Raw genomic sequence first — 15,417 nt, 5'->3', positions numbered from 1 at the left:
TTACGTGTACAGGAAGGAGAAGTCACAGACAACAGGGAAGTCGTTTAACTCAATGTTTATTTATATATATAATAAATATATATAAATAATAAATTAAGTGTGTAAATAACCCAAATATGTGTATGGTGTGCGACATTGTATGGGAATTAAATGTTGAGTGTTATCTGTAGTATTGAGCGAGAGGCGGAAGTCCAAGGAGGGCAAGGCTGGCTCAGAGGTCTGTAAAAACAGGCAGGAAGTCGGGGGCGATAGCAAGGCGTCAAAGTCCGTGTCCAGTCAGGAGGTCGAGATCCAGAAGGGGCAGCCTAAGAACCAGAGGGGAACACAGGGAGACTAGACACAGCTCGTAATGCGGGAACAGAGGAAGGCTGCTGGATCGACAAGGAAACACGAGACAAATGAACACGACGGAAAACGAACACAAAGAGAGAGCACAGAGCTTGAATGACGGCTTACTGTACGGGAACAGATTGCTACGTTCTGGCACAGGATGCATGTTCGCACTGGCTTATGAAGGCAGATCCTCTCATCATCGACAGGTGTGTTGATTGCTGATGATTGATTGAATGCAGCTGCTTGCTGCAGTTGGAGTGATGCGCGGCAGCGCGCTCTTGGTGGTGCGCCCAGCGCAGCGCACAGATGAATGCGCACTGGTGAGCGCCCGGGCCGTGACAGTGGGAGGGACTTCCGGTCAAATGTCACACCAAGTGATGTCACGAGTGAAGACCACGCGTCAAATGTCACCTCTTGTGCAGCCACAGTATAGTACGCTGTTTTTGTCAAATTTTGATTTATGACCACTCTCAACAAACTTTCTGACAAGTGGGCGGGGTGTACTGTCGAAGGTCACACCACAAGAAACTACATCCAGTTATGCATTTAGGGAGCAACAGAGGAAGGTCAGACACACAGTCACGTGGAGAACATGCAAACTCCACACAGGGATTGAACTCAGGACTACTCAGGACCTTCGTATTGTGAGGCACATGCACTAACCCCTGTTCCACTGTGCTGCCCTACTTTGTGAACACAATATTTCAAAATGGTAGGATCAAACAATTTTCCATTTCATTTTGTCTCCCTTTTGTCGGTCCGCTCCCTGTATGATCAGTGTCAGAGCTTGGTCCGCATTGCCGGCAGTAAGTCGGACCCGTTTCCAGTGAGGGTTGGACTCCGCCAAAGCTGCCCTTTGTCATAGATTCTGTTCTATGCGCAGTCAGGGCGTTGAGGGGAACCGGTTTGGTGGCTGCAGGATTTGGTCTCTGCTTTTTGCAGACGATGTGGTCCTGATGGCTTCATCTGGCCAGGATCTTCAGCTCTCACTGGATTGGTTCGCAGCCGAGTGTGAAGCGACTGCAGGGATGGGAATCAGCACCTCCAAGTCCGAGTCCAAAGTTCTCACCCGGAAAAGGGTGGAGTGCCATCTCCGGGTTGGGGAGGAAACCCTGCCCCAAGTGGAGGAGTTCAAGTACCTCGGAGTCTTGTTCATGAGTGAGGGAAGAGTGGATCGTGAAAACGACAGGCGGATCGTGCGGCGTCTTCAGTAATGTGGACGCTGTATCGATCCGTTGTGGTGAAGAAAGAGCTGAGCCGGAAGGCAAAGCTCTCAATTTACCGGTCGATCTACATTCCCATCCTCACCTATGGTCATGAGCTTTGGGTTATGACCGAAAGGACAAGATCACGGGTACAAGCGGCCGAAATGAGTTTCCTCTGCGGGGTGGCGGGGCTCTCCCTTAGATATAGGGTTAGAAGCTCTGTCATCCGAGAGGAGATCAAAATAAAGCTACTGCTCCTCCACATCGAGAGGAGCCAGATGAGGTGGTTCAGGCATCTGGTCAGGATGCCACCCCAAGGCCTCCATAGGGAGGTGTTTCGGGCACGTCCGACCGGTAGGAGGCCACGGGGAAGACCCAGGACACGTTGGGAAGACTATGTCTCCCGGCTGGCCTGGGAACACCTCGGGATCTCCCGGGAGGAGCTGGACGAAGTGGCTGGGGAGAGGGAAGTCTGGGCTTCACTGCTTAGGCTGCTGCCCCCGGGACCCGACCTCGGATAAGTGGAAGAAGATGGATGGATGGATGGATTTGGTCTCTACCGAAATAATCATGTTACCACCGAAACGTTATCCCGTGTTTCGGGTGTGTCAATTCTAGCTAATTTGGACCCTAACTAAATAATGCTAGCAAGCATATGGCTAGCAAACACATCTTTGAAGAGTTGTACACTCATAAAAACATACAATGTTGCCTAAAAGCTGAAAAAGTTTACATACAGTAAGTAAAGAGAATATTTGTTTGGTAATGACAGTTTTTAAAGATGCACACACATTTTCAGACTTTAGAACACATTTATTGAAAAAAAACCAACATAGGATTAAGTTACTTACCGTGCAGCCATGAGAGCAGAAATTGAATGTCACTTTCTGGTCAAAAATGTAGGGGTGTGGCCCAAATTTAGAGCCAGCCACATCTCCGACAAATGTTTTCAGCCGTATTTTCATAAATTGACATTTCGGGGTCACGATTGGGGACAGCTACTTCTCAATACCCTATACCCGATTTTGTATTTATGTATCTCATCACTATCCCAATTAATGCCCTGGGTTCAAACAAATCATTATATAGAGTAAGTACAAATGCATGTTTGAGTGTTTTATTAAACCCTGTTTTGGTTAAGGGACAGCACTTTACTTTAATTAGATAGAATGCTCCAAGTACATGATATGTGATAAACACCTTTTTTATTGTTATTTTTGTCCTGTCCAGCAAATCATTGCTTGCTGGCTCCTGTTCTGTTAGAAGATAGGGGTCCATCGTCCCTAAGAATGATGTGCTCTGTAGTGACTGTACAAGCCAATACGAGCTTTGAAGTTTCTGCCGCATATGGGGCAGATCAGACCAGGTGGTAATATACATTTTGGCATGACTCTTCTTTCCAGTCTCCTCCTCCTTTTTTCAAGTATCATAGATGTTATTTTCTCCTCATACTTTGTCACGCCTTCACTGACTGCAGTTCTCCATGTTATTCTGTCTTTTGCTAGGTCTTCCCAGTATGTAGTATCTATTTCACATTGTTTCAAAGTCTTCTATAAGCAATCCTTGTAGCGTTTTCTCTGCCCACCAACATTTCTTTTACCTTCATTTAGCTGACAGTACAACATCTGTTTTGGCAGTCTGTCGTCATTCATCCGTACGACATGCCCTGTCCATCGTAGTTGGTATTTAACAATTGTACTCTCTACACTGGGAAGCATGGCCTGTTCAAGTACACTGATGTTTTTTCTCATATCTTGCCACTTAATATTCATCATCTGGCGTAGACATCGCTGTTGAAACCTTTCATGTGCTGTGATGTGTCTTTGATATGTTGTCCATGCCTCTGAACCATATAGCAAAGTTGTTATAACAATTGCTCTGAACACTTTGATTTTTGTATCTAGCCGGATGTCATGATTTTGGAACACTCGAGTCTTAAGCTTTCCAAAGGCTGCAGCAGCTTGCCTGATTCTGTGATTGACTTCTGCATCAATGTTAGTATTTGAAGACATTATACTACCAAGGTATGTGAAGCTTTCTACATTTTCAAGAGCCACTTCTTCTATCTTTATTGCTGGTGGTTGCAGGATGATGTCCTTAGGCGATGGTTGGTAGAGTACTTGTGTTTTCTTTGCATTTATTTTAAGTCCAAGTTGTGTGTATGCATAGTTAAATGCATCCAGTATTACTTGCAAATCTTCTGCACTCTGGGCTGCTATTGCATTATCATCGGCATATTGAAATTCTACCACTGTGGACCTTGAAACTTTTGTTCTGGCTTGCAGCTTCCTCAGGTTGAACAGTTTTCTAACTAGCCGAAATGCAATTTGAAATAGCTCAGCTGGTATTTGTGAATATGCAATGTGGATCACAACAGAGATAAAGACAGAGAACAGTGTCGGGGCTTTCAAACATCCCTTTTTTACTCCAGTTTTTACTTCAAAAGGAGAAGAGTCATGGCCATTCCCAAGTACTGTAGCTGTCAAATTGTCATGCATCAATCGGACTATACTGATGAATTTTGGAGGACATCCTGATCTTGCCAGTACTTCCCAAAGTAGTTCCCTGGAGACAGTGTCAAATGCTTTTGTGAGGTCAATAAACGCCATATAGAGGTGTTTATTTTGTTCAATGCATTTTTCTTGGAGTTGTCTCACTGAGAATATCATGTCAGTTCTTCCTCTGTTTGGTCTAAAGCCGGGTTGAGATTCTGGGAGTATGTCCTCAGCAATGGTCTGAAGTCTTGTGTTGAGGACTCCTGACAGGACCTTACCGGCAGTACTGAGTAGTGATATGCCTCTGTAATTGCCACATTCTGCTCTATCACCCTTTCTTCTGTATATCTTCACAATGTTGGCATTCTTTAGCTCTGGTGGTATTTCTTCCTCGCTCCAAATTTTTAGTATAACTTGATGTAGATGTTCTTGTAGTTTGTTTCCACCATGCTTAAATATTGCAATTGGAATTCCGTCTGGGCCTGCCGCTTTGCCAGCTTTCATTTGTGAGATGGATTTCTTCATTTCTTCCAGGGTTGGTAAGTCTCATAGGTCCATTTTGATCGTCCGTTGGGGTATGGCATTGAGGACATCCCTATTATAGACAGTTTGTTGGTTAAGTAGTTCTTCAAAGTGCTCTCGCCACCGTGCATTGATTACTTTGTTGGTCTTCAGAAGGGTACCCCCGTCTTTGCTCTTGAGGGGCACCTGACCTTGTATAGATGGTCCATATATCTCTTTTGTCGCTGTAAAGAATGCCTTGCAATTGTTGTTATCAGCTAAGAGTTGTATTTCTTCAGCCTTTGACTGCCACCATTTATTTTTCATGCCTCGCACTGTTCGTTGTACATCACTTTTGATTTCTTGATACTGATTTTTTTTAAAAATTGAGTTAGGGTCATTCTTAAGTTGTATGAAAGCTTCCCTTTTTCTATTCATGAGCTGTTTCAGTTCTGTGTTGTTTTGATCAAACCAGTCCTCATGTTTCCTGGTTTTGTACCCAATTGAGTTAACGCATGCTTTTCTGATTGCTACCTTTAATTGCTCCCAGTGTTCTGTGATGTTTGTAGGGGATTTGTTAGGTATTGTTTCTTCCAGGTTTCTTTGTAGTTCCATGGCATGCTCACCTTACTTTAGACATTCAACATTGTATCTTTTGCTGTGTGGTTTGTTGTGACATTTTCTTCTAGCCTTTAAATTTAGCCTCATAACTGATGCAATCAATCTGTGATCTGACCAGCACTCATCTGTACCAGTTACAGCTCTGGTATGAAGCACATCTTGTTGGTCCCTCTTCCTCACTATAACATAGTCAATCAAGTGCCAGTGCTTTGATCTTTGGTGTTGCCAGGACACTTTGACGGAATTTGTTTGTCTAAAGATGGTGTTGGTGATTATCAAACTGTGTTCCGCACATTTGGTCAGAAGTAAGGCACCATTTGCATTGGCTTACCTACACCATTATGTCCAATTACACCCTCCCATATTTTGTGATCTTTTCCAACTCTTGCATTAAAATCACCGAGAATAATTAGTTTATCGTGTTGTGGTGTTGTAGAGATGAGCTAATCAAACTCCGCATAGAAAGCCTCCTTAGTTTCTTCTTCAGCACCTAGAGTTGGGGCATATGCACTTATGAGAGTAGCATGTTGGTTGTGTTTTAGGCTGATTCTCAGAGTCATAAGTCTGTCATTTATACCCACGGGCTGTTCTGTCAGTTGACCAAGTAATTCATTTCTAATGGCACATCCTACCCCGTGTGTTCTGGGTTGGTCTGCTGCTTTTCCTTTCCAAAAGAAAGTGCAGTTGCCCTGTTCTTCCCTCAACTGGCCTTCTTCCGCTCTCCTGGTCTCTTGGAGAGCAACAATATCAAAATTGAACTTCTGAAGTTCTCTTGCCACAAAAGCTGTTCTTCTCTCTGGTCTGTCTGACTTTTCGTTGTCCATTAACATTCGTATATTCCAAGTTCCAAGTTTCATATTTTTGTACATATCCTTCTTTTTCCTACCGCTTGGGTGGTGCTCCCCTGGGCGCGGCGTCCCAGGCACAGTAGGCGAAGTGAAACTATGTTTAGGGCACCTTTTCTAGCCCCCTCCCAAAATTGGGTGAGCAGAGTGGATCCTAAATAGGACTGCTCAGTCAGAACACCGCTGACCAACTTGCTTCTTCACTTCGAATCCAGAAGCAAGAACGACATTATAGCAAAATGTTCCCGCTGTAGGTGTCAATTCTGATTAGGGGCTCCCAGCCTCACGAGCCTGCCCCCATTGCCAATTCTTGATCGTCGACAGACTTGTAGTGTGGTATGATGATGTAGATGACATAAATGAGATAAGATGAGGTGATGGACGCCTGCGCTGGATTTTTTTTTTTATGTATCTGAAGTTGCGCTTCGTCAAACACACAGCACTTGGCAGATTAAGAATTGGACTCCGTGGCATGGAGAACCAAGACAAACGGCACTTCTATAGTCTGTTGCAGCCTTCATCCGCCCTCACAGTTGCCTGTTCAGTCGTTGAGGTCTTGTTTTCTGTTAGGGTTGTCTCCCTTGTGTAGCTCCTTCTCCCAGACTTTTCATCATGCCTAGTTTACTCCTGCTAGGTGGGTTTCTTGGGTCCTGGGGGTAGTCATGCTTAAAGTTTGGTGTACTGGAACTTTCTAGATGGCCGTTGGCACTCTTGTGCTCATCCGCCCTTTGACAGATATTGTTTTTGTTCTGCTGGGTGTCTAGCCACCCTCCCCATCAAGTACACTTGATGGGGGAGCCAGTTTAGTTGCCGACGACTCGACAGTGGAACAGGTTGTACCAGTTTACATGTTACCAGTAGCACTCTCTTGAGTGACCTGACTCTCCCAGCAAATCATATTGTTGATGTAGATGCCCTTATCGGCTGTACAAATTTACTTTACAAAAGAGAAGTGTGGTATACTTCTCTTGTTGCCTTATTTGTATTTTACTTTATTAAATGGATTTATATTATTATTTGGTGCAGCCGGGCCGGAGCAGGAGGGGATAGAAAGAAAAACAAAGGAAGACAGAGGGGGAAATTGTGGGGAGAAGAGGGGGATAAGACAGAGAGACAAAAACCACAACAACAAACACAACAACAACAATAACAACAACAACAATAGAACAACATCAGCAAATAGGATATGTACAAATATGTTGGTAAACGTGATAGCAAAAAAGCAGTTAGTGAAATAAATAATAATACAGAAATGACCATGAGCATTATTACACTACAAATGGAGCAATACAAATACCAATAGAAATAGCACTATTGATAATGAATAATAACAATAATTACCTCTATAAACAACAATACAATTGTTCAAATACAACAATACATATATGTAATGATAACTTGAAATACAAAAGAAAACAGATAAATGGAGGGGAAGAAAGAGAAGCCAACTATATTAACCTTGTAGATTGTTATAGTAAAACTAGGTTAAGCTTTGTCAGTGTGCCATGTGTTACCCAGTTTACCCTAGAGCGGGGGTCAGCAACCCTTGGCTTTAAAAAAAATAAAAATACACTTTTCTGAAAAGGGGCGGGGATTATACCGGAACCGGAATGCAACATCGCTCACACACACTAGTAAGATGCTCTTACACATAGTGGTAAAATGCTTGTATACACAATGGTAAGATGCGCTCATACACATAACTGAAATCTTTGCACACATACTACTGAAATTGTTGTCCCTTACACACACGTGTAAAAAGCACACACACACAGGTGAAATCCGTTTATACATACTAGTGAACAATAATTCCAGGTGTGTGTGTGTGTGTGTGTGTGCGTGAGACAAAAACATTTCAGTAGTGTTTATAAGAGTGTTCCAGTAGTGTATGTAAGAATGTTTCAGTAGTGTTTATAAGAGTGTTTCAGTAGTGTTTATAAGAGTGTTTCAGTAGTGTTTATAAGAGTATTTCAGTAGTGTTTATAAGAGTGTTTCAGTAGTGTTTATAAGAGTGTTTCAGTAGTGTATGTAAGAGTATTTCAGTAGTGTTTATAAGAGTGTTTCAGTAGTGTATGTAAGAGTATTTCAGTAGTGTTTCTAAGAGTGTTTCAGTAGTGTTTATAAGAGTGTTTCAGTAGTGTTTATAAGAGTGTTTCAGTAGTGTATGTAAGAGTATTTCAGTAGTGTTTATAAGAGTGTTTCAGTAGTGTATGTAAGAGTATTTCAGTAGTGTTTATAAGAGTGTTTCAGTAGTGTATGTAAGAGTATTTCAGTAGTGTTTATAAGAGTGTTTCAGTAGTGTATGTAAGAGTATTTCAGTAGTGTTTATAAGAGTGTTTCAGTAGTGTATGTAAGAGTATTTCAGTAGTGTTTATAAGAGTGTTTCAGTAGTATATGTAAGAGCATTTCAGTGGTGTTTATAAGAGTGTTTCAGTAGTGTTTATAAGAGTGTTTCAGTAGAGTATGTAAGAGCATTTCAGTAGTGTTTATAAGAGTGTTTCAGTAGTGTTTATAAGAGTGTTTCAGTAGTATATGTAAGAGCATTTCAGTAGTGTTTGTAAGAGTGTTTCAGTAGTGTTTATAAGAGTGTTTCAGTAGTATGTGTAAGAGCATTTCAGTAGTGTTTATAAGAGTGTTTCAGTAGGGTGTGTGAGAGAAAAAGATTTCAGTTGTTTATGTAAGAGCATTTCAGTAGTGTTTAAAAGAGTGTTTCAGTAGTGTGTATAAAATAAAAAGATTTCAGTTGTTTATGTGAGAGCATTTCAGTCGTGTATGTAAGAGGTAATTCTGAGTAATGTCCCTAACGGCCCCTCATACATTCTGATCCATTCATTGATTACTTTAACAATTCACACCTGGCGCTCCACACGAAGGCAGTGTGAGCGCAGTGCAGGAAGGTGCTCTCCATTTCGGCCGTCGAGACACGGAAACAAGTCGTTTAAATCAAAAGTTAAGCACATCTTTCTTATAAATGGAGGTTATTGACTATCATTTGTAGAAGATTAATGTGTTTATGACCAAGTTAAGCCAAAAAATTTGCAGCGAAGCGAACCTTTTCCAACGGGTGCATTTAATTAAGAACATGAGCCCTGCTAAAAAAAAAGCTTGTGAATCACTTTGTGGGTTTTTTTTGGCATTTGGACTGGTTTATAGTCAAAGTAGCTCTAATTTAATGCTAATTGGTTGTCTATAAGGACTTTTAAGAAGTTATATGTATAATTATGATGGACATTGGAGATTAATGATATTTTAAAAACCATACATTGATTTTGTTTCACACATTTTAGATGAAAGACACATGTACAGTAGACCACATGGACTTGGACATAAACAGCATAACACCTGATGTCACTGGAACAGAGGAATACTGCTCAAGTCAGGAAACAATTGACAACGTAGTTGTTTGTGCTCCCATTAAAAAACTCGGAAAAAGAGTTTACAAAAAAAGACATTATTGCTTGTATTGCAGTAAGCCTTATGCCAAGCTGGCACAACGTCTAGAAAGTTCACACAAAAACAGATTGGAAGTAGCCACACCTCTTAGCTTTCCAACGAGTTCCATGGAGAGAAGGACACAGCTAAAGAATATTCGTAATAAAGGGAACTACACTCACAATGCTGCTATTATGGAGTCAGGTAAGGGTGAACTAGTGCCATTCAAACGACCACCTGAAAAAGCTAAATGAAATGATTTTATGCACTGTGCACATTGCCAATGACTGTGTATCAGAAAGGTACTGTGGAGACACATGCGAAGTTGTCGCCTCAACCCTTCATCAGTCACCCGAAAACCAGGAATGAACCGTGTCCAGTCCATGTGCACATGTACTGGGCCTGTGCCTTCAAGTGTATCCAAACAACTTTGGGGAGTAATAAGTGTCATGATTCCTGATCCAATCACAGAAATAATAAAAGATGAGCAGCACCTGTTGAACAAAAGTGGTATGTCAGCAAAAAATCAACAATGTGTCAGAGAGAAAATGCGGGAATTAGGAAGACTGATTCATAATGCCAGGAGAGTAACTACCTTGAAGAAAATGGAGGATTTTGTGGATCCTAAGAACTACTTGGAGATGGTCAAAGCTGTCAAATGTACTTGTGGCTATGATAGTGACACTAACAAATTCTGCATTCCATCACTGGCAACTAAACTTGGGAATTCCCTGGTTAAAGTCAGCAAACTCTTGAAAGCACAAGGTTTGATAAACAACAATAAAGATTTGGTAAGGAATGCCCTCAGTTCCAAGATGTCCATCGTGAGAAGTGGAACGAGTTGATCTCTGCAACAGCCCTGAGGAATATAACCAAAGAAAAGTGGAATGTACCACAACTTATGCCCTTCACTGAGGATGTTCAAAAAATGCATCAGTTTCTCAGTCAAATGCATGATGAGTGCAGCTGTGCGCTATCTGAAAATTATTCCACGAAGGCCTGGTCAGACCTGACAAAAGTATGTTTGACACAGATCATCCTTTTTAACAGACGAAGAGAAGGAGAGGTAGCAGCCATGCCCCTGTCGGCATTTTTGTCAAGAGACACAACTGATCCTCCTGAAGATGTTGATTGGGCTCTCTCTGAAGTGGAAAAAAAACTCTGCAGACATGTTTCAAGGATTGTCATCAGGGGAAAACGAGGCAGACCTGTTCCTATTCTCTTGACTCCAAAAATGGTGTATGCATTAGAACTTCTCGTTAAGTACAGGGAAACTTGTTGGGTTCTCAAAGACAACACTTACCTGTTTGCAAGACCCACAGCGATGACACATTTCCGTGGTTCTGACTGCATACGAGACTATGCAAAAGCATGTCATGCAAAGTGTCCTGTGTCCCTTACATCAACGAAACTACGAAAACATGCTGCCACCCTTTCAACTGTGCTAAACATGACAGACACAGAGATGGACCAGCTGGCCAACGTTCTTGGCCATGATATTAGAATCCATCGTGAGTTCTTTAGACTTCCTGAAAAAACACTGCAGCTGGCAAAAATCAGCAAAGTTTTGATGGCACTCGAGCAAGGTGGATTATCTGAGTTCCATGGAAAGAACCTGGATGAAATCACAATTGGTCCAAATGGTAAGTCGTCATCTTTGTTGTTTGTTTGGTTTGAACTCAATTATAAGCTTAACATGTTATGTGTACCACAGAATGTGTTTTGGAAACTGAAGAGGAATATCTCACCAGAGAGGAAGAACACTATTCATGTCTTGACAATGGTAAGTTATGTCAATACTCATTTTTGTGGTTTATCAAATGTTGCCTATGGTAAGCATGACACTGAATGTTTATTACATTTAAACCACAACAGAGGGGGCCTTTCCAACCCCTGATGATGAACACATCCCGCCCCCCAAGAGACTGACACAACTTTCAGAAGACATGGATGCATCATCACGACATCGTGCAGTGAGACATACTTCCAATGGTATGTTGTCATTTTTGTTGTTTTCTTTGTCTATATTTTGTTTCCATCATTGAAGAAGAAGAACCATGATAAACATTCTGAATTTATTCATCCATCCATTCATTCATCCTCAAAATAATCTTACTCATCTCATCATATGAAATATAACTCAACTCAATGTATAACTTAATTTCTTAATCTTCCTTTATTTATTTTATTTTCATACACATATTTTGTATGGTCACTTGCAGGTAAAGCTGCCCAGAAAAGGCGACCTTGGACGCAGAAAGAGGTGAAGGCTGTCGAGAAGCACATGAAGCGATTCATCCCTTCTGGTATTTGAAGCATTTAAAACCCATCTTAAAACGCATTTGTATACTCTAGCCTTTAAATAGACCCCCTTTTTAGACCAGTTGATCTGCCGTTTCTTTTCTTTTCTCCTCTGCCCCCCTCTCCCTTGTGGAGGGGGGGGGGGGACACAGGTCCGGTGGCCATGGATGAAGTGCTGGCTGTCCAGAGTCGCCTGTGCATCGGTTGGGGACATCTCTGCGCTGCTGACCCGTCTCCGCTCGGGATGGTCTACTGCTGGCCCCACTATGAACTGGCCTCTCACTATTATGTTAGATCCACTATGGACTGGACTTTCACAATATTATGTCAGACCCACTCAACGTCTATTGCATCCGGTCTCCCCTAGAGAGAGAGAGAGAGGGGGGGGTGTTCACCCACATATGCGGTCCTCTCCAAGGTTTCTCATAGTCATTCACATCGACGTCCTACTGGGTTGTGAGTTTTTCCTTGCCCTTATGTGGGCTCTGTACCGCGGATATCGTTGTGGCTTGTGCAGCCCTTTGAGACACTTGTGATTTAGGGCTGTATAAATAAACATTGATTGATTGATTGATTGATGGTATTGTACCAGGAAAGAGTGACTGTTTAAAATGTTTGAGGGCCGAACCAAAAGCTCTCCAAAACCGGTAGTGGCAAGCATTGAAGTTCTATGTGTACAACCGCATTACGGCCTACAAAAGGAGATTGCAGCTAAAATAGTAGATTAACAGATAATCAGCAAGACTGGTTAAGTGTAAGATTTTTTTTAATGTTATTTATGTTCAATGTTGTTCGAAATAAAAGGTAAAAATGAAAGTTTAAATTAGTTATTTTGAAAAGTGAAACATGTGTTATCCTGGCATTAATAGTAGGGTACTAAAATTCTGTATGGTATCCATCATTAGTTAAAACTAATATATTTTTTCCCTCCACAAGTGATGATCAAAAACTTGGTCCCCATTCCAAATGGTAACCAGTATGTGTGTGTGTGTGTGTGTGTGTGTGTGTGTGTGTGTGTGTGTGTGTGTGTTCTCTTCTTCTGTTTCTTTTTTTTTTTTTTTTTTTTACAGCACTTTGTGTTTGCCTTGCCCCTTGTCTGTGCATGAAAAGTGCTATATAAATAAAGTTTGGTTGGTTTTGATTTGAAGATGAAACAAAATTACTTGCTAGTGTTTGTTTTTTGTATACCAACTTAGAAACTTTGGATTTATAGTTGTTTGAGTAACCCGTCTGCTGCAGAGATGTTTTTGTACACAAACAGGCCAGGGTATGTTTACATTTTGTTTGTTTATACCAGTATTAGATAGCTCACCAGGAGCAAACAGGAGATGCAACCTGCTTTGATTTTGACTAATAAATGATATCGCTTGAAATGCTATATTATACTTTTCTTATATGACATGATTCAAATGTTTTGCAAGGTGAAGAGAATTTTGGGCAACGAAATTCAAATTCAAAAGAGAAACCTTATGTTTAGGAAGTTGTGAGTTGTGTAATCTACTCATAATGATCGCAGACAATTTTGTTATATTACATTACATCTATAATTCACATGCATTTTTCACCAGGGATACACATTGTATTCTGAAAGTGCATTTGTTTTAGCTTCGCTTCATTTTTCCTCTAGGATCGGTAATTTAATGTATCCATAAAAACATCTATAAAAGAAGCCCAGAAATTTGCATTAAAAGGCAATCTCATAACACAAAACAAACAATAAAGCTCTAAAAGACAGCATGATTCATTCTTTTTAATATTTTATCTTTACAAGGGGTTATCTTCTTATCAAAGGAAAATGTGATTGTTAGGACTGATTATCACCTCTCCTGGTGGCATATAGCATTGGTATATGCTATAAGATATGTATGACGAAAGACTCGGAATTGTGCTGATGACATTCATCTCAAATTAATTCCCAATGAGTGATATAAAGCACCAAATAAAGATGTCTCCAACTGATAAATATGACTTCTGCCAAATGAGACGTCTCTTAGTGGCATGCAAATTATCAGATCTTTTTCACCTGAAGAGCTGCTCCATTACACAAACTATTTAGCTATTTGGTCAATAGTCAAGCTATGAAGAGGCAAACAGAAAGTAGTGAAAATTATTTTTCACTCTCCTTTCTAAAACTGACAAAAAAATATGATGTTAGATTAAATTAATATTAAATTAGATTAAACATGTATTCTCATAAAGATCACACATTGCAGGATAGGGCTATAGCTTGAGGTGATACAAATACCTTGTCATACATAAATGTACGGTATAGATTTTGGACCTATACATCTACTGTAGATCGTCTTACTCCTTACAATTTCTAGTTGGCCATAAGTCAACATTGTTATGTTCACTGTGTTTATAAACCAATATATTTGTCACTTCTAGCTGTCTGCTGATCTGACCATTACCCTATAAAAATGTCTGGTTCTCCAATTTTGTAGTCTGTCCAAATGTAATGGATAAGGATGAGTACCTTTCAGATTTGAACTGATGTAGTACCGACGTCCGATACCTGGGAATCATTATTGGTGTTCCACGGTACCATTTTTTTATGTTATGTGATAATAAATGTTATGATGTCAATGATAAAACAAGCTTAATAATGATAATTAATGCAAGTTAAAATGCCAAGCTAATGTCAGTTTAAACAGTATGGGCCTAAAGGTTTGCGTGTACTAAAACATTTGCAAACCTGATAGCACACGCATTCCTGATGTAATAAATGTGTGCAAAGTGGATTTTACCTGTTATATGAGCAGAATAAGGCATGCAATCCATTGTGTCTTCCTTATAATGCAAAATATATGCTGATGGTCAAAACGCCCACAATACTTGAAGGAGAAAATGCAAATATACAACTATTTAGCACACACAGTGTGATTTATCAACACTCATCACCGTTCTTTGAGCACTATTTTGCATTTTATTTAGCACCTGTCAGAAGAACGTGAAAACTGACATTTCCGCACACGGCTGAAAGATTGGTGCTCGCGCTACACAGACAGACGATGGACAGACGATTGACAGACGCTGCTACATGTGTGTCCACATATTTGGACGGTAAGAAAAAAAACATATTTAACATACTGTCTACTCAGCAACATCATTTTATAATTTTACAGCTGCTAGATGATGACTTAAGAAAACTAATTTGACTTATCGTTTTGGTATCATTTAATATTTTTAATGATGTTATTATTACACATAGAATATATATTATTAAAAAATATTTATTGTATAAAAACTTCTTTAAGTGTGCATTTGTATGCGTCTTGAGCCGGAGTGTAGCCTCTCTCCAATGAACGCACCTTCGGTGGTAAAAAGGTTTCTCATTGTCATCCCATTGGGTTGAGTTTTTTCTTGCCCTGATGTGGGATCTGAGCCGAGGATGTCGTTGTGGCTTGTGCAGCCCTTTGAGAGACTCGTGATTTAGGGCTATATAAGTAAACATTGATTGATTGATTGAAAAAAACAAAACAACAAGTGGTTCTAATGTACATGAATGTACATGTACATGACCTACATGACTGCTTCTAAAATGCCCATTAAAAGTTGTACTTGTCTGATGCATGTTTGAAAACATAGCAACATGCCCCATGTAGAAGCATGATAGCATGAATGTGCAATACATAACAGTGTCTCCGTGATGATGCCTTGTATAGTACACGCAAAACCCTCATT

The 15,417-nt window shown here is 40.6% G+C and overlaps 1 protein-coding gene across 2 annotated transcripts; it reads left to right on the top strand.

Moving 5' to 3' along the window:
• The first annotated feature begins 3,451 nt into the window (after positions 1 to 3,451).
• LOC133657374 (uncharacterized) lies at positions 3,452 to 12,817 on the top strand. Of its 2 annotated transcripts, none has more exons than XM_062058636.1 (5): positions 3,452 to 3,562; positions 10,483 to 11,075; positions 11,147 to 11,215; positions 11,308 to 11,424; positions 11,655 to 12,817. In XM_062058636.1, exons 1-5 carry the CDS (start codon positions 3,531 to 3,533, stop codon positions 11,744 to 11,746), a joined length of 903 nt encoding a protein of 300 aa, XP_061914620.1. In that variant the 5' UTR covers positions 3,452 to 3,530; the 3' UTR covers positions 11,747 to 12,817. The 2 variants fall into 2 exon arrangements, with proteins under 2 accessions (XP_061914620.1, XP_061914619.1); XM_062058635.1 differs by having other exon boundaries at positions 3,455 to 3,562; positions 9,288 to 11,075.
• Positions 12,818 to 15,417: the final 2,600 nt, after the last annotated feature.

The sequence above is a fragment of the Entelurus aequoreus genome, linkage group LG09 (genome assembly GCF_033978785.1).
Source record: "Entelurus aequoreus isolate RoL-2023_Sb linkage group LG09, RoL_Eaeq_v1.1, whole genome shotgun sequence".
NCBI lineage: Eukaryota > Metazoa > Chordata > Actinopteri > Syngnathiformes > Syngnathidae > Entelurus > Entelurus aequoreus.
This window is presented reverse-complemented; position numbering and strand designations above follow the sequence as displayed.